Raw genomic sequence first — 23,645 nt, 5'->3', positions numbered from 1 at the left:
TAAAGCCAATGTTTAACAATCGAAAACCTCGAGGCGAAATGCGAAGAGCTGCAAAAAACAATCGAAGAATTAAAAACGCAGCATGAAAACTACGTGCGTAAACAACAGAGTAAACAAAATGGAGTAAAGTCACCTGGAGAAACGTCCTGGACGACCATTTCGCATGATGGCAGCATACACCAGGTAATTAAATTATTTAAGGTTTGATACTGAAAAAGTATTTTGAATTTAAATTTAAAAAATTAATCGTGATGATTGGCCGATACAGACAGCTGCAAAAAGCCCGTCCAAGATGTCACCGGGTGATTTAAATGCACGAGTGAATGGAGCGGATGACGATGAGGTGAATGAGCTGCTGAGGCAACTGCAAGAGACGCGAAGCCAACGAGCCAGGGAACAGAAAAAAGTATCTGAGCTGAGGCAACAACTCGAGGGAATACTTAAAGATAACCGTGCACTCGAAGAGCAGCTCAATGAGTGGCGCACTAAAGCTCAAGATATGAAAAATTTACAGGATGAAATTAATACTTTGGAAGAAGTCAGGTAATTTTTTTATTTATTTAAGGGGGATAGCCACTGAGAGGATCGAAAAAATAGCTGATTTTCGGGATTTTTTTTGACTGGAATAATAAAGGAATTTGGGGATCGGGTTTTTTTGTTTTCTAAAGTATACATTGAAGATAATTCTCCTAAATTTTCATTAAAAAAAATCATGTTGTTACAAAGTTATAAGCATTTTTGTGGAGCACCAAAAAAATTTCCCCCACCACGGTGTCATCTCTAACTCAAAAACGGATTATCAGAAACAAAAAAACCAAACGGCGTTGTAATCTGTATGCATGTGGTAATCGTTGCACATAGGGGATTTTGAAAATTTGGATTTGAAAAAAAATGGCGACATATTAAAAATTTTTTCGTTATTTTTTCTCATTTTTTTGGATTCAAACAGCCCTAAAAAATCTTAAAAATCAAAATTTTCAAAATCCCCTACGTGCAACTTTAGCTACTGAATAGACGAATACGGCAAAATAAAAGTTGCGAATCGGTTGATATTTATGCAAATTACAGATGCCACCAGTTCAAAAAAAGTAGTTTCGAGAAAAATGCGTTTAAAGTTTTTAGTCGATGCAGCGGTCAGTTGACGCGCTGTCACAAAAATGACTATAACTTGAAAAATATTCGGAATTTTCATATAAAACTTTAGATACATATTTTTGAACATATACACTTTGATTTAATATAAAAAAAAAAATTTTTTTTTTTGAAAATTCAGTGGCTATCCCCCTTAAAAAATCCCGCGTAAAAAAATTCATTTTAAAAATTAATAATAAGCTTAAAAAATTTTTTTTTAATAAAAATTGAATTAAAATTCACAAATAAAAAGTTTATATTTTAATTTTAATAGACAAGGAAAATTATGCGGTCGCTGTTTACGTGGCTACGACGTGCGTCCTCACGACGAATTATCTCTGATGTTAGACGCCGAAGAAGATGACGACCTAAGTCTAGCAGAATCTTATCTCAACAGTCAGCGAGATTCCGAGATCTTAGTAGAGGTACTTGAGTACATTTTGTTCACTCTGATATTTTAATACTCATACGTCATTACACTAGTGTTATAATTTATCTTATCCTCAGAAATCAAACTTCGTCTTAATAAATTAATAAAGTAGTTTAGGTGCTTGTTAAGCGAACGTACTTTATTTACAAAGTTAATCTCATAAATTTTGTTTCCTCCAGGACACACCAACAACAAAAACCACAAACTGTAAAAAATTAACAACACTTAACAACAAAACCAAACGATCATTAGTTTATCGGCTATGGAATGTTGTCACTAAGACACGCAACTCGTCATTATTTAAATATTTTTTGGACCCGTTCAGCCACATAAGATATTTTGTTAAAATCATCACTAGACCATTCCAATTGCCAGTTGTTATTTTAAATTATTTTACCCCATATTGTTTTGTTAAAAATTATCTTAATTGATCGTATACTTTTTTTACTCTAATCTTAACAGTTATAACTAATAGTTAACATGCTTAATTACTTTTTGTAATTGCTTTAGTTATTTATTAGTTGTAGTTATTATTTTACTGCAGTACTTACTACTTATTACTTATTACCATAGACTGTAATATTTTAAATTGCGAGTGTTTATTGGAGTTTTTTTATTTCTTGCCGTAGTGTGTCTAGTCACTTATTATTTTTTATACATATTTTGTATAAATAAAGTATATAATTAATACTAAACAATTATTTTTTATTTTTAGTTTAATTAATTTTTTTTTAAGTTACTAATTATTTATTTTTACAAATTTTATAATGAAAATTTTTTTTAATAAATTTCTGTAATAAAAAAAATTTTTTTTTTAATTGAGTAAAATAAAAAAATAAAAAATTTTGTTTAGGATAACGAACCAACAGATAATGATTCGAAAGAACCACCAAAACCAGACTCGAACCCGTACCGAGTGTTAGTAGAAAAATATGAGGCTCTGTTAGAAGTTCAACGTCAGCCGGTAGCCCGCAAGAAGACGTCAGCAACGACGCCACCCTGCATGTCTCTGCAAGAGGAATTAGAAATGTCTGGAGACTTCAATAGCCTGCAAACGGCGCCATCGGACACTGCGACTGAGCCCAAGACCAATGGGTTCCGTCGTTACAACAAGAAACCATTTTCCGGAACGCCCACAGACTTCTCCGAGGCGGAAACTTCATCTTCTGGGTTCTCCGACGAGACCAGCAACAAAGAAACGCAAACTGACGGACGACTCGGGTCCCTGCTCTGCTCAATAGCCGACGGCGAGGACTGCAAGTTCAGTATCTACGACGACAACAGTCCGTTCGAGAGTAGATTCCGTAAGACACCAGAGTATCGTCAGCTTTTCAGCGAAATTTTCTGCATTCTCAAGCGCGCAGCCGAGGCCAAGGACGAGGGAGAGAAACTTCCGCTCCTAGACAACACAGTGACCGCGTCAGCCCATCGCGAAGACCAAAATCCAGAGCAAGATCAGTCTCAGTCTCAGGACCAGGATCAAGACGACACCCAGAGTGTCCTGTCCTCTGTCATCTCCTCGGTAGTTTCCGAACCAGTCATCCGCGTCCACGCGTCCACTCCCGAAAAGGAGAACGACAAGAACCTCGGCAGGTCTGAAACAGCCCCCAGACATCCCCAGCGACGTCACCACCTCGACTACTTGTCAATCCAAGTCCGCAAGAAGAACACCGCCAAGAAACATCACCGGAAAATTTTCAATGAACAGTCCGATGTTATTTCGAACTCGAAAATAAATCAGTCTCAGTCTCACTCCCACTCCCAGTCTCATACTCAGTCCCTGTCGCCCTCGCCGTCGAAACCCACCCGCAGAATAAAGTTCCGGCCCCTCACCGCCGCAGAGCAGGACGGCACCAACTGGAACGGCAACACAATTCACGTTTTTGCGAGCCGCAATAAATCCGAACGCAGTAATAATCGATACTCGACGAACCATAATGTCAAAGAGCATAATGGATCGTTCGATTACAAAGAATACAAACCCAGCAGCGCGTCTGAAGAAGTTGCGAGACTCAGACGTCTTGAAATGTCTTATGCTGAGGCACTTCGCACGCCAAACAAATCCAAAGCAGCCAATTGTACTCGTAGATACTGAGCATTCTTTGTCAAAATTTTATTAATTAATTAGACCGAGTGATTGTTGTTTTAATTATTTATAATTTATGAGTTTTTAAATATTAATATTTCTTATTATTATTATTTTATTTTATTTAATTTAGGAAATTTCAGTATTTAATTTAATTATTATTGTAAATAATTTATATAAATATTTAAGTTGTGTGAGTGATTTATAAAAAATATTAAATGCGTTTTATATTTTTAAAATTACGAGTAAAAAAAAATCTAATGAAATTGATTATTAAAATTTTATATAAATTTTTTTTTCACGTTTAAAAAATGTGCCATTAATATTAAATAAAAATAATAAAACGTTTATAAGTAATGGATTTAAAATAAATTTATTTGTGGATGAAAAACTAGAATAGGAAAAAAAAAATATTTAAAATGTGATGTAGCTTCAGTACCAAGCCAGACTAATTATTATAGCGTTAGCTTTTGTATTTTGATTCAATAAAAAAATAGTACTCATTTTATTGTTTATTTTTTTAATTTAATTTAAGTAGAGTGACGTCAGTTTGATAATTAATTTATAAATAAATCAACTTATCAAATTTATTTAAACACAAAAAATTTAAATTTAATTTATAAATTTATTACAACATTTAATGTAGAAAACAAAACGTAATTGTACCCTTGGTTGTATGGAGACTGGATTAATAATTATTTAGTTTTTTTTTAAATGGAAAGTTTGAGGTTTTCAATTATGGCAGTCGTCAAATAGAGCACGATGTACTGCACCTAGACTCGGTTGGACGTAACTAGTACTTCCCGATCTTCTTGATCTGAAATTTAAATTATAATATTAATTTTAATTTATTAAATATTAATGATACTGAAGTTACCAGACGTGACAGTTTTTGAATTTTTTTAAAAATGATTAACTATAAAAAAAAAATATTTTGAAAAATTGCACCTATAGTAGGGCGGCCCAAAAAAACCGACTATTTTTTTTTTGAGTCTCTAATAAAAATTTGTTGGTTTAAGATGTTTTAAGAAGCCTCCAAAAATCAGCTCGATAAAAAATTTTCAAGAGCCCGTGTAAAAAAGATTAGTTCCAAAAAGATTCCAAAAAAGTTCCGCATGTGGAACTTCTAAACATGAGACAAATTAGAACTTCAAATGGAACTTTTTTGGAACGTTAGTAATTTTGATGGTAAAAAAAAAGTTTTTATGAGCAAATTTAGAGTAAAAAAAGACGTTCTTGGAACTTTTTTTGAATTTTTTATCGACATTTTTTTAGTTCTATAAAAAATTTAAAAGTAGTGATTTTTGAACAATTTTGGCATGTTTCTAGAACGTCTTTAGTCTACCAAAGATGCAAAAGAAGTGATTTTGAAATGTTTTGGGATGCCTTTTTTTAGTCCATAAAAAAGTCAAAAGTCTTGATTATGGAACTTTTTTGGAATGTCCATATAAAATTACAAAAAATTTTTAAGAACGTCCTTTTTTGACTCTAAATTCGCTCATAAAAACTTTTTTTTTTACCATCAAAATTACTAACGTTCCAAAAAAAATCTATTCGAAGTTCTAATCTGTCTCATGTTTAGAAGTTCCACATGCAGAACTTTTTTGGAATCTTTTTGGAACGAATTTTTTTTACACGGGAGGTCGCTCACGAATTTTGAAAATATCAAAAATAATCGAAATTCGGATTTTTCTTTCTCGTGACAGCAATAGTTTATATTTGTGAAATCATGACTATGCTGAAAATTTCAGCCCAAAATTTAAATATTTAAACCTTGCTCAAGAATTTTGAATGTTTCCGAGTGCTGTCTTTTGGACGTTTTTGAGCGACCCTTAAATATTAATAATAAAGCTTCTCGATTTTTTCACCATCAATTCGCATGACAATGAATGAAAATATAACCCGAGAAATATAAATAATAAGTTATTTACATACTTTTTTATTTTTTAATTCAATTTGTAGGTTTTTTCGCTCATTCAAAACTTACCAAATTTTATTGTTTAAGACTGTCCTGTATATTTTTGGTTATGCAAAAGTTATATTTAAGTGAAATGACAATAATTGAGTTGTAAAAAAATATAAAAACTAATTCAAACTATTAGTTACATATTATCAGTTAATATTCAAAATTCTTGAGCGCCGTTCAAACATTTAAATTTTGGGCTGAAATTTTCAGCATAGTCATGATTTTACAAATACAAACTATTGCTGCTACGAGAAAGAAAAAAATTTATAAATAAAAATCCGAATTTCCATCATTTTTGGTATTTTCAAAATTCGAGAGCGACCTCTTGAAAATTTTTTATCGAGCTGATTTTTGGAGGCTTCTTAAAACATCTTAAACTAACAAATTTTCATTAGAGACTCGAAAAAAAATAGTCGGTTTTTTTGGGCCACGCTAACCTATAGTTTATTAAATTTTCTACATGTGTATATTTTTATTTTTTCTTTTTTTGTAATTTATTTGTTGAAAAAAAAATCCGAAAATTTGTAGCTGTCTGCTAACTTCAAGATCGTTAAATATTAATATTTATTTGTAACCACGTATTCTTGTAGATAAATTAATAAGGCACAAGAATATGGTAATTAGCAAGTGATTTAAAAAATTTTAATCATTAACGCATATTAATTTTATTAATAATGTATTGCTAATTAATATTATTAATAAACTTGATTATTAATCATATTAATAATGTGTTATTAATAAACTTATTATTGATTTTACTGATAACATTTTTCACCCAACCTGCGAAAGTTTTAATTTCTCTGTTCAGGGGGAAAATTAGCCCACGCCCATTCTTCTGGAAAAGGCCAAAATTTAAACTTTCAGGTGCAGATTCTTAAGAAACCTGCGTATAAAATTTTTCTCTAGATTTGTACCTGAAAGTTTAAATTTTTGCTTGTGTGGGAAGAAGTTATTTTGAATGTATGAAAAAAAATAATAAAATTATAAAAATACTGATAATTAGCACGAGGTTTAAAAAAAAATAAAAAACTGGAAGTATAAATTAAAATTAAAAAAATAAATAATAAAAAAAAAAAAAAATAATAGATAGTTACTCAGAAAGAGGTCGTACAGCAGGAGCAGTAGGGTTGTTCTTGGGTCTGGGATTGACGAGAAGACACTTCATAGGATGACCATCAAGCTGCCGGTTGTGGTAAGTCTCCACCGCCTTGGTAGCATCCTTGAGCGTCTTGTAGATGACTTCAGCAGTGCCCGGGCGCACCAGTCGCGAGACCAGAAGCTCTCCCACGTCTTCAAACAGCTCCTTGATATCCTCCTGCGTGACCTCAGCCTGCAGATTGGACACGACGATCCGGTAGCCCGTGGTCTGGGACGTCGTCTTGGTTCTCATCACTGGTTTCGACTTGAGATTTGAGTCCAGTCGCGATTTGACACCCGGCTGCCTTGAAGACCGGGAGTAGTACTTGTCGTCATCATCATTCAGATCATCGTCGTCATTGATGATGGTCCTGGACTTGCTCCCGGTCTCGAAGCTCCAGTCCTCGTCGTGATAAGCCGGCTCTATTTTTTGTGAGGAGACCAGGGGCGTCCGGGTGACGACTTTCAACTGACGCGGCCGTTCTATTTCGCTGGTTTTCCGTAACGATCTCCCACTGGTCCTCGAAGGCTGGATGTTATTTAATCTACTGGCACTACTACTACTACTACTGATATTTGGCTGCTTGCTAGTCCAGTTGTTGAGGTAATTGGGCGCTGGCGAATTCTTGATATTGAAAACTGGCGGTGGTGGAGGCGGCGTCGACGCATACTCGTTATTGACCGTACGTCTAAGAGGTACTTCCATAGCATAGTCATTCTGGTAGTCGATGACCGGGTCTTCAACCTGATAATGATTAATTGGTGGACGATAATTTACCGTTCGCGTTACCGTTGGTCCACCAAGACCAGGACCAAGACTGCCTACACCCGGACCCATTCCATGTCTGCCTCCATGCGCTATCATCCCCGACCCAGGTCCAGGTCCATGGCCAAGACCATGTCCAGGTCCTGGTAATCCATACCCACTCAGAGATCCAAGCAAAGGTGGAATTTTATTTGTCGTCAGCAGTAATTTCCCATTGCGACCGGCTTTGCGCGAAATATTACCGCGGAATGATGAACTAGCAGGTGTCTTCTTAAAATTAGCGCGTAATTTTTCTAGTTTCAAACGCGCGTCACTCTGCTTTGCTATTTCTGCTAATTTATCACGTGCGTCTGTCAACTTTGCACGATTTTTTTGAATTATTTTCATGCGCGCATCTGTTATCACCTCGGGCCTCTTGATGCGATTAGTAGGGACATTCTGACGTTGTCCTCTGGCTGGACCATTTCTTAATCTGATGACAAAAAATATATTTAAATATTTATTGGCAACGTCTATCATTAAAGGGAAGGTCTGGATGTTAAATTTGAAACAGTAAATAAATAAAATAATCATCCAAATAAACTTACCCGCCACGATTAGGTTTTGAAGCTGTTGCTCGCGGTAATTTTTTCTTTTTTATAATATCGTCGAGAGCCATATCGGCCATATTATTTTTTACTTATATATTCTGAGTTTTTTTTTGTCAACGAGGCAATTAATTGACGTTTAATTATTACAGTTTATTATTTATTGTTAATGATTTTTTTAATACAATAATTATTGTAATTAAAGAAAATTAAAATGGAGTAGACCGACATTCACAAACACTAACGATAAGGCAAGCTGAGGATTATTAAATTAATCGATGAATAAAAAAAACTGTAGATGGAATTTCGCCTTAAAAATATTTTTTAAATTTTCTGATAGAGGGCGGCTGCTGCTCGGGGTCATCATGGACGAAGTTGTTCATCTGCGGCAGTTGGAATGGAAGACCTGTCTCAAGATGGATGATCCTGAAGTTAAAAGACAATTAACAATTTTCGGATTCTTTTTTAAATGAATAAATTACAAAAAAAATATGAGAGGGAATGTAGCAGACATCAGACAAATTTAAAATTATAAATAATTAGAGTAAATTATTAATAAAATAGAATTTTAAAAAAATGCGCATTTTTTAAATTTTCAAATTAACAAGTGCATTTTTTTCAAATATTCTTTTTAAATTGTTTACTCTATTTATTTATAATTTAAAATTTCTCTGATGTCTGCTATATTCACACTCATAAAAAAATTCATGATATTGAAGTTAGCAGACGTCTAATAATTTTTGGATTTTTTTTTAGACGATAAAACATAAAAAAAAATATTTGACAAAATTGCACCTGTAGTTTTTTAAATTTTCTACATGTGCATATTTTTATATTATTTTTTTGAAATTGATTTGTTGAAATACGAAAATTCAAAAATTTTTTAAATGTCTGCTAACTTCAGTATCATAAAAATTCAACTGAAAATATGCATATGTAGAAAATTGAAAAAGCTATAGGTGAATTTTTTCAAAATAACTTTTTTAAATAATTTATCGTTTGCAAAACAATCCAAAAATTATTAGACGTCTGCTAACTTCAGTATCAAAACGGTCATTTTTTATGATCCTGAAGTTAGCAGATAATTCAAAATTTTTGAATTTTTTTTGAACAATTAAATTTAAAGAAAAAAAAACTAAAAATATGCACATGTAGAAAATTTAAAAAACTACAGGTTCAATTTTTTCAAATATATTTTTTCTTCTGGTTTATCGTCTAAAAAAAAATCAAAAAATTATTAGACGTCTGTTAACTTCAGTATCATCTTTTTTTAAAATTTTTAATTACTCGGAGAATTACGGTCATTAGTTTATTAGTTTTTAATTAAAAAAATTAAATTTTTTTAAATATTCGCGAGATCGTTTTAAAATTCATCGAGAAATAAATTTTAATAAAATTATTAAATTTCAATTTTAAAACTTCGCGCCAAGTTGGCGCTACTGCGCATCACTGTTTCACGTTCAACTGTTTGCTAAAGTGGGGGCGGGGGGAATGAATCGCAAAATCGATTGTTGTGTATCAACTAATGGTCCAATAGCGACAGTCAGTATCATCAACAATGGCAGTAGTAGTCCAGATCCTTCTCTACGTTTGAATTGAAACAGTATTGCAGTGGCGTCGTGTAATTATCCATAAAATTTTTTGCTTATAGTTGTTGTTTAATTTAATTGTGCAGTGTTTGTAAAATTTAAATTGTGCAAAGTCTCTGTGGTGCAGTTAAGTGTTAAGTGTTCAGTGCAAATGTAAACGAGTGTGAATGTAGCAGACATCAGATAAATTAAAAATTATAAATAATTTAAAAAATAGTATTTATAAAAAATACACTTGTTAATTTCAAAATTTTTTAAATGCGCATTTTTTAAAATTTTATTTTATTAATTATTTACTCTATTTATTAACAATTTTAAATTTGTCTGATGTCTGCTACATTCACACTCATAAGTGTAAAGTGTTGCTGATGGCTGATGCTGATGCTGATGCTGATGACTTCCTAGTTCCTGAGCAAACTCATCTGGCATCGTTTGGTGGGAAATAGCAGTTAAGTGACGTTTTTTGGCTGCAATATACTTGGAGGAATTTAAATTAAATATGATTCTGAAGTTAGCAGACATTTAAAAATTTTTGAATTTTCGTTTTTCAATAAATCAACGGCAAAAAAATAATATAAAAATATGCACGTGTAGGAAATTTAAAAAACTACAGGTGCAATTTTTTCAAATATTTTTTTAAAAATTTTTTATCGTCTAAAAAAAAATCAAAAAATTATTAGACGTCTGCTAACTTCAGTATCATAATTCTCCAAGTGTATTAGGACACCCTTCTGCATATTATTTCCCCGCCAAGGTTTGTTCAAACACTCAAGTGTTTTTTTTTTTAATATTTAAAATTTTTTCTAACAAATTCTGCCGCCATTTTATTTTAACGTACGATTTTTAATTTTTCTCCAATTTTGAATAATTTATTTTTTAAATATTTAAATTTACCGCGCAAATAATAATAATAAATAAATTACTTTGGGTGCATTCGAAAATGCTCTGGCTCTAGCTATCGCTACATGACAACGACTGCACCCTAAAAAAAACGATCAGCGCATGCGCGCGGAATTTAAAAATGTCTGCTCTGCGCATGGCGATAAAATTAAAAATACTCAGTGCGGAGAATAAAATCTGCAAAAGTCACCACGTGTTTTTATCCAGATGTAAAGTTGAAATATCTAATAACATTTATATATATATTTAATTATATACATAAGTACTTTTTATTAAAAAAGTATACAGTTATTTGAAATATCATTTAAAATAAATAAAAATGGTAGTGATAGGCAAGAAAAAGGTAATTAAAATTTATAAGGTTATGTTTTATTTATTTTATTATTTACTAATAATAATAATAATAATAATGATAAATAATTATTTAATTTTGAATGTTTAATTAAATGTCATATTATTTTTAGTACAAAGTAGGAGAGGGAGCGCAGTTTTTAACCCGGAAAGCAGCTTTGAAAAAACTCCAGCTATCATTGAAAGACTTCAGAAAGTTATGTATCCTGAAGGGAATTTACCCACGTGAGCCCCGAAACCGTAAGCGTGCACAGAAAGGTAAGACAGGAATAAAAACTCTATATCATGTCAAAGACATCCAATTTTTGCTCCACGAGCCGATTATCTGGAAGCTGCGGGATTACAAAGTCTTCAGTCGCAAAGTTGGTCGTGCAAAAGCCATGCGCGATTTCGCGGCAATGAAACGTTACTTGCAAAATCATCCGACTCTGAAGCTGGACCACATCGTCAAGGAAAGATACCCGACATTTATGGACGCGCTCCGTGATTTAGATGATTGTCTTACTCTTTGTTTCTTGTTTTCGACCTTCCCGTCAATGGCACACATTCCCCGAGACCAGTCGGTCCTGTGCCGGAAGCTCACCACCGAGTTCATGCACGCGGTGATCTCCGCCAAGGCTCTAAGGAAAGTTTTTGTTTCAATAAAAGGTTACTATTATCAAGCAGAGATCCAAGGTCAGACGGTGAACTGGATCGTGCCTCATAATTTCTCATTCGAGCCTCAGTCTCGCGCGGAAGTTGACTTCAAAGTGATGTCCACTTTCGTCGAGTTCTATATCGTCATGCTGGGCTTCGTTAACTTCCGACTTTACCACTCCCTCAATTTGTTTTACCCGCCAAAGCTGACTGCTGCTGGTGGAGAAAGCGAGAAGGCTCTCGTTGACGAGGAAGCTTACGTTGACGAGCGTGTTCGCGCTCTGAGTGTTCCACTGGTAAGTCTAGATCCAACTTCTCAGGCAGCTGAAGAGAACGAGGTCGACGAGTTCCCGGTAACTGATAACGCAGATGCTGAGCAGGCTCGCAAAGAGGCCGAGAAGAAGAGGAAGCTCAAGACTTTGTTCAAAGATCTTAAATTTTTCATCAATCGCGAGGTTCCCAGGCAGGAATTGGTCTTTTGTATTTTGTCTTTCGGGGGAAAGGTTTCTTGGGATAAGATGTCATTCGTTGGAGCGACTTTTGATGAAGATGATGAAACTATCACTCATCAGATCGTCGACAGACCGTCGATGGGAAAAAGTTTTCTGTCCAGGTATTACGTCCAGCCCCAGTGGGTCTTTGATTGTATCAATGCCATGGAGTTACTTCCGGTTGAGGAATATCTGATGGGTGCTGTTTTGCCACCGCATCTGTCGCCGTTTGATAATCAGCTTGACCAGACTTACATTCCACCGGAAGAACGGGCGATGCGTGATCCTTCTTATAAATTAACTAAATGGCAAGATGATGAAGAAGAAGAAGAAGATGATGATGATGCTGATGCTGATGCTGATGATAAAGAAGAGGGAAACCCTGAGGAAGATCAGGAAGAAATGGAGGAAGAAGTTGAAGAAGAAGAGGAAGACGAAGGCGAAGAAGTTGACAAAGAAAAGTTGCGACTCAAGAAGAAGAAAAATATGAAAGTTAAGGCTGGAGAATTAGTTAAAGAAGAGCCATGGGCTAAAGCCAAACAGGAGAAACAAGAATTCCATCTTAGAGAAAAAATGATACCGAAAAAACACAGGAATCTCTACAAGAGCATGGTCGCGGGTCGCGAAAAACGCGCGAAGGAGATCTGGTTGCTGAAAAAGAAGCGAAGGCTACACGACGAAGAGGCAAAAAAAGCCGTCAAAGAAACGCGCAAAGCCAAAAGATCTGCAGCCGCTGATTTCTTCTAGAGTAATTTTTATTTAAATTGAATAAATTTCATGTTAATTAATAAAATTCACTTGTTTTATTTTCGAGTATCAATAAAAAGATTTTTTTATGTATAAAAAAAAACAAGATTTTATTACTCGGACACTGAGCAATTGTCTTACATTAAAAAATATTAATTGTAGTTCTAATTAATTAATTAATTATTATTATTAAGGTGAATAATAATAATATTGTGAGAGCTAAACTTGTATATTTGTTTCGTCTTATATATATTTATAATTAAATGGAAAAAAAAATTATTTGAGTGATAAAATAATAAATTCAAGTTTATTCTCACAATTAATCTCGTACAGGTATACGTTGTTTCTTAATCCTAATTAATTGAGATTACAATGGTATAAAGAATCGTAAAAATGTATATAATTATTTTTTTTTATATCTATATTTATTTAATTATATATATTTTTATATAAATATATAAATACTTGTTTATATATTTATATACTCATATATATAGATTTATTTATTATTAATATTTATATTTATATATATATATATATATATATTTATATATATTTATTATTTATAATGACGCCAGCTCGCCGGAGAAGCGAATCCTTTTTTCGTTCGGTCCTCCGTGCGAGCCGCAATTTGAGCTTTGAGTTGCGCGCTTTTATTTTTATTTATTTTTCATTAATTACTTATTTTTTTTTCTTCATACTTTTTTTAGCTACTTTGGAATGTTTTAGTGGAGCCACGATATGTGCTAGTAAATAAGTTCCGGACTTCAAAAGTCTTACAATAATAAAATAAGTGATTAATTAATTATAGTACGTTATTAATTAAAGTTAATAATTAAATGAGTAAAAAAAATGTAAGACTCTCAAGGTGCATAAAAAAACATAATCACAAACTAGCGCATACCGTAGCTCGTTATTTTAAATTCCAATAATATAACAAAAAAATAAAAAAAATTTGAATTTACGCGCCAACCAGACCCGACCATGATCTGGCATTTAACTGCCGCCATTTTGTCGGCGGACTAAAGTTTCTTATAAAATTAATTACAAATCGATGTTTAAGCATAATAATGATTAATTATTTATCACAATTCATTAATATGAATCGTAATTACATTTTTAAATAATTAATTTATTTATTTATTTGAATTTTTCTTCATTTATTTGTATTTAAAAAAAAAACACTGGCGAGAAGGCACAATTTTTAGTATATTTTATTAATTAGCCTTCGAAGATCGTAATTAGAAAAAAATTTAAGATCATTGCCGTCATTTATCGTCGTTTTGGCACCACGATCGCCTCTCACCTAATCGCTGTATTTATTAATTAATTTTTTTTCGTATTTCTTTCCTTACTTATTATTACCATAATCATAATAATAATATTTATTATTATTAATATGTATATATATAATATATATATATAAAGTAAATGTTTACATTTTGGCCACTCAGTTTATGATACCGTCGGCGCACGATACTGTCTGTGTTTCGCGACGATATTGTGATATTGAGAATTAGTTATTAATAATTAATCAATTAATTTCTTTTTTTCGCTCGGATTCACTTTTATACAACACTCAATTCACACACGATAATCTTCCTCTCGGTAGTTAATTTTAATTATTATTATTAATATTATTTATTTATTTTTTTTCATTAATTATATTCGATTAATTATCGAACTTGAGCTGATTAATTAGCTCATCTTCGTCGTCTCTTGGCAGTGGAAGTTGCGATCATTCTTCTGATCATTGGTTCTGGAGTGCAGTTTTTCGGATTACATTCCATGTTACCGTCACTTCCGCAACTGTAAAAAAATTCATTAATTAATTTATTAATTGCTTGTTAATTGGAATTTATGAAGGTAAGAGTTTGAGATAAAAAGATGTCAACTTACGTGCAGTGGAGGCAAGGTCCGGATGAGGATCTGATGACATCACCGACGCGATACGCCTGTCCTTTGATTAAACATCCGCTTCGTTTGGCTGCACCCTTGTAGGCATGGGGTGAGAAGTGTGGTGGCAGAGTTGTTGTTGTTGTTGTTGTGGTCGTTGTGATGTTGAGGGAGGTCGCCATGGAGACGTGACACTCGTATCGCGGACAACAGAAGCCGCTGATGGGCTCCTCGTGACAGCCGGGTATTGGAGGTGGACAACTCTGCTGGAGACAAATTATGTCGCTGCGGAAGCAGAAGCAGAAGTCACATGGATCGTCTCGTGGTATTTGTTGGGCTGAGACGTAGACTTTGCCGCCGTAACGACAGGTTCCGGGTCCGTAGACTGCTTGGTCGTCTTCGTCGTAGTCTTCTTCGTCGGGGTTGAGATAGCTTCCGGCGTTGACTGGGAAGTGAGGGTTGTCTTCGCCGGTTACGGTTTGGTCGGGATACTCGGGAGATTGAGGTGCTAGTGTACTGGAAGACGAGTGATCTGGTTCTGGGGTCGGCGTATACCTGCTGGGTTCTGTTATGTGTTGCTGGAGAACGTCGTGTTCGATCGGACCGACAGTTTGTTGATCAACGGTTTCAGGATGTTGACCTGGGAGATACGCCTCAACAGGAATGTGTTGTTGGGGAATTTCTTCTTCAGTTTCTTGACCAGTTGGTATTTGGTCAATTAAATCTGGTTTTTGTTCTTCTGGTTTTTCTTCATGTTGTTCGACTGGTATTTGTTCTTCTGGTTTAACTTCAGATTCTTTTTCTATTGGTTTATCTTCATGTTCTTCTACTGGTTTTTCTTCAGGTTTAATTTCAGGCATTAGTTCAGGTTGTTCTTCAGGTTTACTTTCAGGCTTCTTATCTTCTGGTTGCTCTGCAGTCTTTTCTTCTTCAGGCTTCTCTTCTTCAGGTTTAACTGCAGGTTCTTCTGTAGGTTTTTCTTCAGGTTCGACTGCAGGTTGCTCTGCAGGCTTTTCTTCAGGCTTGACTGCAGGTTCTACTGTAGGTTTTTCTTCAGGTTTGACTGCAGGTTGCTCTGTCGGCTTTTCTTCTTCAGGTTTGACTACAGGTTGCTCTGTTGGCTTTTCTTCTTCAGGTTCACTTTCGGGTTTCTTATCTTTAGGTTTCTCATCTTCAGGTTTCTCTTCGGGTTTCTCTTCTTCAGGTATGACTGCAGGTTGTTCAACAGGTGTTCCTTCAGGTTTAGATTCAGGCTCTTCCGTAGGTTTCTCATCTTCTGGCTTGATTTCAGGTTGACCTACAGGTTCCTCGTCTTTAGGCTTGACTTCAGGTTCTTCTGCGGGTTTATCATCGTCAGGCTTGACTTCAGGTGTTTCTTCATCAGGCTTGACTTGAGGTTTTTCTTCTTCAGGTTTTACTTCGGGCTGCTCTGCAAGTTTATCTTCCGTAGGTTGTTCTTCTGGTTTAAGTTCTGGTTGTTCTTCAGGTTTAATTTCAGATTTATCTTCGTCAGGCTTAGTTTGAGACTCTTCTTCAGGTTTTTCTTCCGGCTTAACTTCAGGTTCTTCCATTGGTTTAACTTCAGGTTCCACAGGTTTTTCTTCTTCAGGTTTGTCTAATTTAGTCTGATCTACTGGAGTTTCTTCAGGGCTAGCAGAAATCGTCGTCGCTTCAGCTTTGTCATCTGGGCTCTTTTCTGAAGACTCAGTACTAATTTCAGGAACTGCTTCAGTAGAAGCTTCAGAAGAAATTGACGTAGCTTCCATTTCTGGGACACTAGTAACAGCTACCGACGGTGTTGATTCCGAAGCATCAACTGGACTTTCAGGTTCTTTTGTCGTCACACTTTCAATTGGTTTCTCTTCTTCAGGTTTTTCTTCAGGCTTAACTTCTGGCTTTTCTTCTTCAGAGATCTCAGTGGAAGATGCAGGCTCTTCAGCAGCTGCAGAAGTTTCCGTCACAGCTGCAACAGTTGGTGACAAATCAACACTACTCATAGTAGTTTCTTTCTCTTCATCTTTCAACCCAGAAGCCGTAGTCTGTTCCATTACTTGAGTAACTTCTTTCTCAACTTCCGGAGTTTCTGATCCAATCTTCGTGTCTATCGTAACGTCTTTCTCGCTCTCTTCAACTGAAGGTTCAGTTGGTTTCGCTTCTTCAGTTTCTTCTTCCGGAATCGCCGTTTTATTAATCGCCACAGGCACACTTAAATCACCTTCAGTAACTTCTGGTAAAGTTTCCGTGCTCGAGCTCTCGGTTACTGCGTCCGTCGTCTGAGATTTATCTGAAGATTGTTCAGGTGTAACTTGTTCTGCTGTCGATGACTCAGGACTTTCTGTCGAGGCATCCGTTGGTTCAGGTTTCTTAGCTTCTTCTTGAGGTTCTTCTGACGTTACAATGACTGGAACTTCTTGATCGACCGCTGGCTTTTCTTCACTTTGCGGTGTCGTAGCATCAGCAGATGAAGTAGATACCGTGTCTTCAGGTATTTTTTCACTGACTGCTGGCGCGTCAGTCTTCTCAGTAGGAAGGGCTTCCTCGGCGGGTTTCTCAGTTGATCCTACAGATGATTCATCTTGTGCAGCTTCCGTAGTTTCAATAGCTTCTGGTGATGTTACTTCATTAGTTTTATCAGTAGAAGCTTTGGGCAATTCCGTTGAGGCATCAATTGAAGGTTCTGTTGATTCTGAAGCCTGTGAAGTTTCTTTGACACTTTCTGTGCTAGATGGCTCTTCGGAAATTACTTTGACACTTTCTGTACTGGATGACTCTTCAGAAGTTTCTTTGACACTTTCTGTACTGGATGACTCTTCAGAAGTTTCTTTGACACTTTCTGTACTAGACGGTTCTTCAGAAGTTGGTGCTTCAGTTTTGGGAGATTCCGGCTGTTCAGGTCCTGAAGTTTTTTCCGTTTGAGTTTCAACTGAAACGGTAGATGGCACTTCCTCTACGGTGGAATCTTTGTGTTCGTCTTCCGCCAATGGCATTGCAGTGGTTTCTGCTTGAACTGACGGAGAAGTTTGATCTTGTGCTTTGATTTCAGGAGTTTCGGTTGACTCTGCAGGAGCAGATGTTTCACTTGGAACAGCTGACTCAGTTGGCTTCTCTTGTTCCTCTGGACTAGCTTCAGTTGACTGGCCTCCTTGTTCTGGTACTGACTCTGCTGAAGAAGTGATTATAGAAGACTCAGTACTTGTTGGTTCCTTGGTTTCCACAGACTCTGGTGTCGAATCCTCGTGAAGAGTTGGCGTTTCAGTGATTTCTTCAGCTGGAGCTTCGGTTACTTTTTCTGTAGGCGTTTCTGGGGCAGCTGTTGGTTTTTCAGCTGCTTCGCTTGTCGTTTGATCTGACTCACTGGCCGCTGTAGTGGCTTCAGCACTTGGGACTTCATTTGAAATCTCTTTCGGAGCTTCAGTAGACGACACAGCTTCTTCTGGAGTTGCTTCGCTAGCTGCAGTTGTTTGAGCAGGCTCAGATGGTTGAGTTGTCTCTTGAACTGGACTCTCTGTTGATTCAGCGGCTTTCGTAATCGCACTAGATTCTTCAGCTGGAGATGTTTCTGGCTTAGCTGTAATTTCATCAAGTTTTTCATCAGTTGGATGCGTCACTGACTCTGTTACTTGTTCTTGATCTACGGCAGGTAATTCTGTTGAAGGCTGGCTATCTATTGCAGGTAATTTTGTTGAAAACTCGCTGTCTATGGCAGGTGATTCTGTTGAAGGCTGGCTATCTATGGCAGGTAATTCTGTTGAAGGCTGACTATCAATTGCAGGTAATTCTGTTGAAGGTTGGCTGTCAATTGCAGGTAATTCTGTTGAAGGTTGGCTGTCAATTGCAGGTAACTCTGTTGAAGGTTGGCTGTCAATAGCAGGTAATTCTGTTGAAGGCTGGCTGTCAATAGCAGGACTACTTGGTTCTTCATGGATAGTTGTAACTTGTGTTGAAGCTGGTTCTTCAGGCTGAGTATTAATCATCGTATTTTTAGTCGGCTCTTCTGGAGCACTAGTTGGCGCTTGCTCAGTAGGAATTGAAGTGACAGTTGGTTCTTTTCCTTCATCTTCTTTTTCAGTTTCTGCCCCTTCACTTTCCTTTTCTACGCCTTCATCTTTTTCTACTGTTGGTTCAGTTGCTGCTACGGTCACTAGCTCTTCAGGAGCTTTTGTAACTTCTTCTTCTTCTTCTTTCACACGAGTATCAATGGACTCAGTAGTCTGTGCCTCTGCTGGTGATACAGGAGCAGTCTCAGGCTCTTCAGTACTTTCTTTTACAAGAACTGTAGGCTTTTCGTCGCCACTGGGTTCAATTGGTTTAGCGGTTTCAGCCGGAACTTCTGGTTCTTTAGTAGTTTCATGAGCATCTCCGACATTCACAACAACAGATTCTTCATCAGTTGTAGCTTGAGAAGTTGTACTAGTTTGCTCAGGTACTGGAGCTGGAGTAGCTTCCTGTTCAGGTTTCGTTTCTTCAGAAGCTTCGGTCTGACTTTCCGGAGCATGAGGACTCGTTGACTCAGTCTTGGTATCTTGATCTTGGTAAACTGGAGTATGATCTTCGGACATCTGATTGTCAACTTGAAGTGTTTCTGTTGAAGCTTCATTAGTACAAGAGTACATTGGACAGCAAGCATTGTCTGGAGTATGGATAGGCATGCAGTTGGACATATGGCTCGGTGGAGGTGAACATTGAACCATATCACATTGAACAATACTGCTGACACATCGGCAACCCAATTGGCAAGGATTGACTGGTGGGATTGCTGAGTTGTTCGAAAATGTTTGTCCGTCAACGAGACAACTGCCTTCACCAGGAATTCCCGGGGGTCCAGAGTCTTCGGTGGTTGATTTTTCTGGCACTTCTGTCGATTCACTACTTTCTGGACGGCTCTCAGTACTCGGTTCGCTAACGGCCACAGGAACTATCGTAGGACTGCTTTCTTCGATGGCAGGTGAAGCTTCCGTTGGTTCCTGAGCAGGGGCTGTTTCTTTTTCAGTTGAAGTTGAAGTTGGAACTTCTGTCGGCTCTTCTGTCACTTGGACAGTCACAGGAATAGGCTCTTCGTGTTTATCACTAGTTTGAGTAGATTGTTCTTCAGCGGCTGGTTCAGTGACAGCTTCAGGAGCTTGCGTTGGTTCTACGCCTGATGGTGATGATTCGACGGGTTTTTCTGGTTCTTCAGTTGGTTTTTGATCTTCAGATTGACTGGTTGGTGCTTCTGTTGTCGCAGGTTCTTCTGCTGACTCAGGTGCTTTTGTCGCAGATTCAGAAGCTTTAGTCACTGTAGATTCTTCTTCTGACTCAGGTGCTTTTGTCGCTGGAGATTCTTCAGCAGGTTCAGCAACTTTTGTTACTATTGTTTCTTCCGCTGATTCAGGTGCTTTTGTTGCTGCAGGTTCTGATGATTCAGATGCTGTAGTTGCTGTTGGTTCTTCAGCAGATTCAGGAGCTTTGGTAGCGGTGGATTCGTCGACTGATTCAGGAACTTTGGTTGCAGGTTCTTCTGCTGATTCAGGAGTTTTAGTAACTGCCGGCTCTTCTGGTGCTGCAGGTTCAGGTGCTTCTGATGATTCAGGTGCTTTTGTTGCTGCAGGTTCTGATGATTCGGGTGCTGTAGTTGCTGTTGGTTCTTCAGCAGGTTCAGCCACTTTTGTTACTATTGGTTCTTCAGCAGGTTCAGGAGCTTTGGTTGCTGTGGATTCTCCGACCTTTTCAGAAACTTCCGTTGCAGATTCTTCCGCAGATTCAGGAGTCTTTGTAGGAACTTCAGTTACCGTTGGTTCTTCAGCAGGTTCAGGAGCTTTGGTTGCTGTGGATTCTCCGACCTTTTCAGAAACTTCGGTTGCAGATTCTTCCGCAGATTCAGGAGTCTTTGTAGGAACTTCAGTTGCCGTTGGTTCTTCAGCAGGTTCAGGAGCTTTGGTTGCTCCAGATTCTTCGACCGTTTCAGGAACTTTGGTTGCAGGTTCTTCCGCAGATTCGGAAGTCGTTGTCGCTGCTGGTTCTTCTACTGATTCAGGAGCATTAGTAACTACAGGTACTTCCACAGTTTCAGGAGCTTTTGTTACTAATTCTTCGATCGACTCCGGAGCTTTCGTTGATGTTGGTTCTGAAATCTCAACTGTCGTGGGCTGTTCTCCAGATTCAGGAGCCTTTGTAGCTGCTGGTTCTTCTGCTGATTCAGGAGTTACAGTAACCGCCGGAATTTCTGGTGATGCAAAAGCTTCTGTAACTTGAGTACTTTCTTCAGAAGCTGGAGCTACAGTTTGTTCTTTTTCGACTTCCTCAGGCTTACTCTCTGGAGTTTCAGTTTTTTCTACTCCTTCAGTGGTTTCTTCCACACTTGGTTGTTTTTCAGTCACAGCTGTTGGTGTAGCTTCTTGTTCAGTACTTTGTTCACCAGATTTTTCAGTCACTGCTGGAGTTTGTTCTTCAGCTGACGGCTCCGTTGGTTTTAATTCAGCTTCCGTAGTCTTTTCATCAGCTTCTGAAGGCAATTCGGATTTTTCAGTTGACTCAGAAATTTCTGGTTTTGTCGTACCCTCACTGACTTCTTGTGATGACGTTGATGATTCTTCCTGTGGACTAGATGTTTCGACTGACGGAGTGCTGGACTCTTGAACTGGAGTTTCAGAAGCTTCTGGAGATTCTTTTGTTACAATTGGTGTCTCAGTTTTTTCTTCGACAGTCGGCTCTGTAACTTCTTCATGAACAGTAACCGGGATTTCAGTTTGTTGGCCTTCATCACCTTCTTGACCCTTTTCTCCTGCGGGTTTTTCAGTAATTTCTTCTGACGCAGTTACTTCAGTAGCTTGTTCTTCAATCGGAGCTTCCGTTGATGAGGGCTCGTTTACACTGGGTACTTCCGTTTGTTGCTCAACTTTGCTGTCATTCGACGTAGCAGCTTCAGTAATTGCGTCTGATGGTTCCGTAGAAGCTGGCAGTTCCGTTGGCTTGAACTCATCTTCACCTTTCTCTTCAGTCAATGGTTTTTCTGCTTCTTTCTCCGTACTCTGTTCAATACCAGGCTCCTGAGTAGTAGGAATTGCCATTTCATCCGGTTTTTCTTCACCAGCAGGTTCTTGAGTTGGTTCTTCCGAAGGAATGGCAGCAGCAGTACTAGATTCCTCGGTCTCTGGCTTGACTTCTTCCTCAGTTACTGTAACTGGTGATTGTTCAGTAGCTGAAGTAACTTGGTCTCCAGAATCACTTGAAGATTCATCAGAAGGTTGAGTCTGACTCTCTACCGCTGGAATTTCTGGTTTTTCAGTAGCTTGTTCTTCAGTTTTCTCTGTCGGCATCTCAGCTCCGGTTTCTTCTTCAGGTTTCTGCGTTGGCTCTTCTACCGGCGAACCAGCAGTCGATTGTTCTTCGCTTGCACTAGTGCTGACTTCAGATTTTTCCGTAACCGGTTGCAAAGTAGTGAATTCTTCCGCCGAAACTTCAGAGCTGTTTTCTTGTTCTTCCTCCGAGGAGGTTTCCTGTGAAGGTTTTCCTTCCTTAGATGGTACTTCCGAACTCGTTTCCTCGGAACTCTGTTCTCCACTGACTTCTAGACCTTTCGTTGGTGGTTCTTCTTCCGGTTTCTCTTCAGCAGATGAAACAGTAGACATTTCTTCTGGTTTTTCTTCTATTATCGTCTCAGGAGTGCTGTGTTCACTGTCTTCTGGTTTCTTCTCAGCTTCAGGACTCTCAGTAACTGGACCAGATTCTTCTTTAGGTGTTTCATGAGTCTCGTCGCTCGTCGATGTTTCAGCTGGAGCTTCTGTCGACTGATCGGCTGAAGATTCCGGTTTGTCAGTAACTAAACTATCACCCGGTTGAGTGGCTAGAGAGCCTTCCAAACCACCAGGGCTCTCAGTTATCTGCACACTAGAGTCCTCCGTTACAGCGTCCTTATCTTCAGCTTTAGTGACAGGTCCACGTGTCGAAACATCAATACCAGGAGGCCCCTGAGTTGGAATTTCAGTTTTATCTAGATCGCTGTGTTCCGTTGGACTAAAGGCTTGATGAGAATCTTCAGAAGTTGGTGTCTCTGACGTCTGTTCATCAGCGGCAGTTGTAGGAAGAGATTCCTCAGGTTTTTCTTCAGATTGCGTCACCTTAGCAACTTCAAGTGACCCCTCCGTCGTCGCTTCCTCGGGTTTAGTCTCCGATTCCGTAACTGACATCTGATCCGGTTCCTCATCTGGTGTTTTTGTTTCCTCAGTTAATTTAATAGCTGCCTCGGTCGTGTCCACAGGCTTCGGTTCTTCGACTTTGGGTATCTCATTATCCTCACCAATTTTCGTAATTACAGTTTCTGTCGGTTCAATTATTTCTTCTTCGGTCGTTTCTTTAGGCAGCGGCGTAGTAACGTCAGCTGGCTTTTCGTCTTCGGTAATTGGGATAATTGTAGTGTCCTGAGCAGGTTTAATCTCTGAAGATTCATTCGTAGGTATTTGATCCTCGCTGCGTGCTGGTACGCCAGTCAAAGCTTTCTCTGTAGTTGAACCCATAAATCCATCTTCAGCAGTGGTACTTTGTTCTTCAACTTTTTCACCTTCATGTCCAATCTCCGGTAATTCCGTCGGCTTACCGTCTTCAGTAATTTCCGTAACTTCATCTGCATGTGTAATAGCGTCCATCGGTTTCTCAGTCGCATCATTTTCAGCCTTAGGTGTTTCTTTAGGCACTTCATTACTTTCCGGGAATCCCGAAGACTGCTTAGTAGATGATTCCATTACCGTTGATAAATTATCATCCGTAACCCCTTGGTGAACTTTATCATCTTCCGGGATATCGTTATTCGCTCCCGGGAATATTTCTTGCGTCTGCTGATCGTCGACCGGTAAAGTAGCTTGCGTGGCGACTATTGAGTTCTCATCCAGTCCCGAAGTCTGCTGGGCTTCTTCTGTTCCTGGTTCATCTTCTGTAAAAAATAAAACCTCGACATTAA

General features: G+C 37.5%; 4 protein-coding genes across 7 annotated transcripts in view; 2 read left to right on the top strand and 2 right to left on the bottom strand.

Annotated features, from left to right (window-relative positions):
- Positions 1 to 4,152, top strand: part of LOC130665672 (cerebellar degeneration-related protein 2) — a 41,032-nt gene extending 36,880 nt beyond the window's left edge. For all 3 annotated transcript variants that reach the window (XM_057466157.1, XM_057466156.1, XM_057466155.1), the window contains exons 4-7: positions 6 to 183; positions 269 to 543; positions 1,406 to 1,556; positions 2,415 to 4,152. In XM_057466157.1, the coding sequence (XP_057322140.1) occupies positions 6 to 183; positions 269 to 543; positions 1,406 to 1,556; positions 2,415 to 3,656 (1,846 nt within the window). In that variant the 3' untranslated portion in view covers positions 3,657 to 4,152. The remainder of the gene's footprint in view (positions 1 to 5; positions 184 to 268; positions 544 to 1,405; positions 1,557 to 2,414) is intronic.
- An 81-nt stretch (positions 4,153 to 4,233) lies between these two features.
- LOC130665675 (uncharacterized) lies at positions 4,234 to 8,370 on the bottom strand. Of its 2 annotated transcripts, none has more exons than XM_057466162.1 (3): positions 8,104 to 8,370; positions 6,725 to 7,988; positions 4,234 to 4,464 (listed from the first exon to the last, which is right to left on the bottom strand). In XM_057466162.1, exons 1-3 carry the CDS (start codon positions 8,181 to 8,183, stop codon positions 4,441 to 4,443), a joined length of 1,368 nt encoding a protein of 455 aa, XP_057322145.1. In that variant the 5' UTR covers positions 8,184 to 8,370; the 3' UTR covers positions 4,234 to 4,440. The 2 variants fall into 2 exon arrangements, with proteins under 2 accessions (XP_057322145.1, XP_057322144.1); XM_057466161.1 differs by having other exon boundaries at positions 6,708 to 7,988; positions 8,104 to 8,369.
- Positions 8,371 to 10,741: 2,371 nt separating this feature from the next.
- LOC130664400 (pescadillo homolog) lies at positions 10,742 to 12,952 on the top strand. Its single transcript, XM_057464232.1, has 2 exons — positions 10,742 to 10,935; positions 11,057 to 12,952. The coding sequence occupies exons 1-2, from the start codon at positions 10,912 to 10,914 to the stop codon at positions 12,815 to 12,817; spliced, it is 1,785 nt and encodes a 594-aa protein (XP_057320215.1). The 5' UTR covers positions 10,742 to 10,911; the 3' UTR covers positions 12,818 to 12,952.
- A 1,040-nt stretch (positions 12,953 to 13,992) lies between these two features.
- Positions 13,993 to 23,645, bottom strand: part of LOC130664399 (titin) — a 32,586-nt gene continuing 22,933 nt past the window's right edge. The window contains exons 6-7 of the mRNA XM_057464231.1: positions 14,717 to 23,618; positions 13,993 to 14,626 (exon numbers count right to left, since the gene is read on the bottom strand). Of these exons, the coding sequence (XP_057320214.1) occupies positions 14,521 to 14,626; positions 14,717 to 23,618 (9,008 nt within the window). The 3' untranslated portion in view covers positions 13,993 to 14,520. The remainder of the gene's footprint in view (positions 14,627 to 14,716; positions 23,619 to 23,645) is intronic.

The sequence above is a fragment of the Microplitis mediator genome, chromosome 3 (genome assembly GCF_029852145.1).
Source record: "Microplitis mediator isolate UGA2020A chromosome 3, iyMicMedi2.1, whole genome shotgun sequence".
Taxonomy (NCBI): Eukaryota; Metazoa; Arthropoda; class Insecta; order Hymenoptera; family Braconidae; genus Microplitis; species Microplitis mediator.
This window is presented reverse-complemented; position numbering and strand designations above follow the sequence as displayed.

Coding starts and splice junctions, on each gene's coding strand:
- LOC130664400 (XM_057464232.1), top strand. CDS start 10,912: ATGGTAGTGATAGGCAAGAAAAAG. Junction 10,936..11,056: donor TAGTGATAGGCAAGAAAAAG/GTAATTAAAATT, acceptor TATTATTTTTAG/TACAAAGTAGGAGAGGGAGC.
- LOC130665675 (XM_057466161.1), bottom strand. CDS start 8,183: ATGGCCGATATGGCTCTCGACGATATTATAAAAAAGAAAAAATTACCG. Junction 7,989..8,103: donor TCAAAACCTAATCGTGGCGG/GTAAGTTTATTT, acceptor TTTTGTCATCAG/ATTAAGAAATGGTCCAGCCA. Junction 4,465..6,707: donor GCTGTACGACCTCTTTCTGA/GTAACTATCTAT, acceptor TTTAAATTTCAG/ATCAAGAAGATCGGGAAGTA.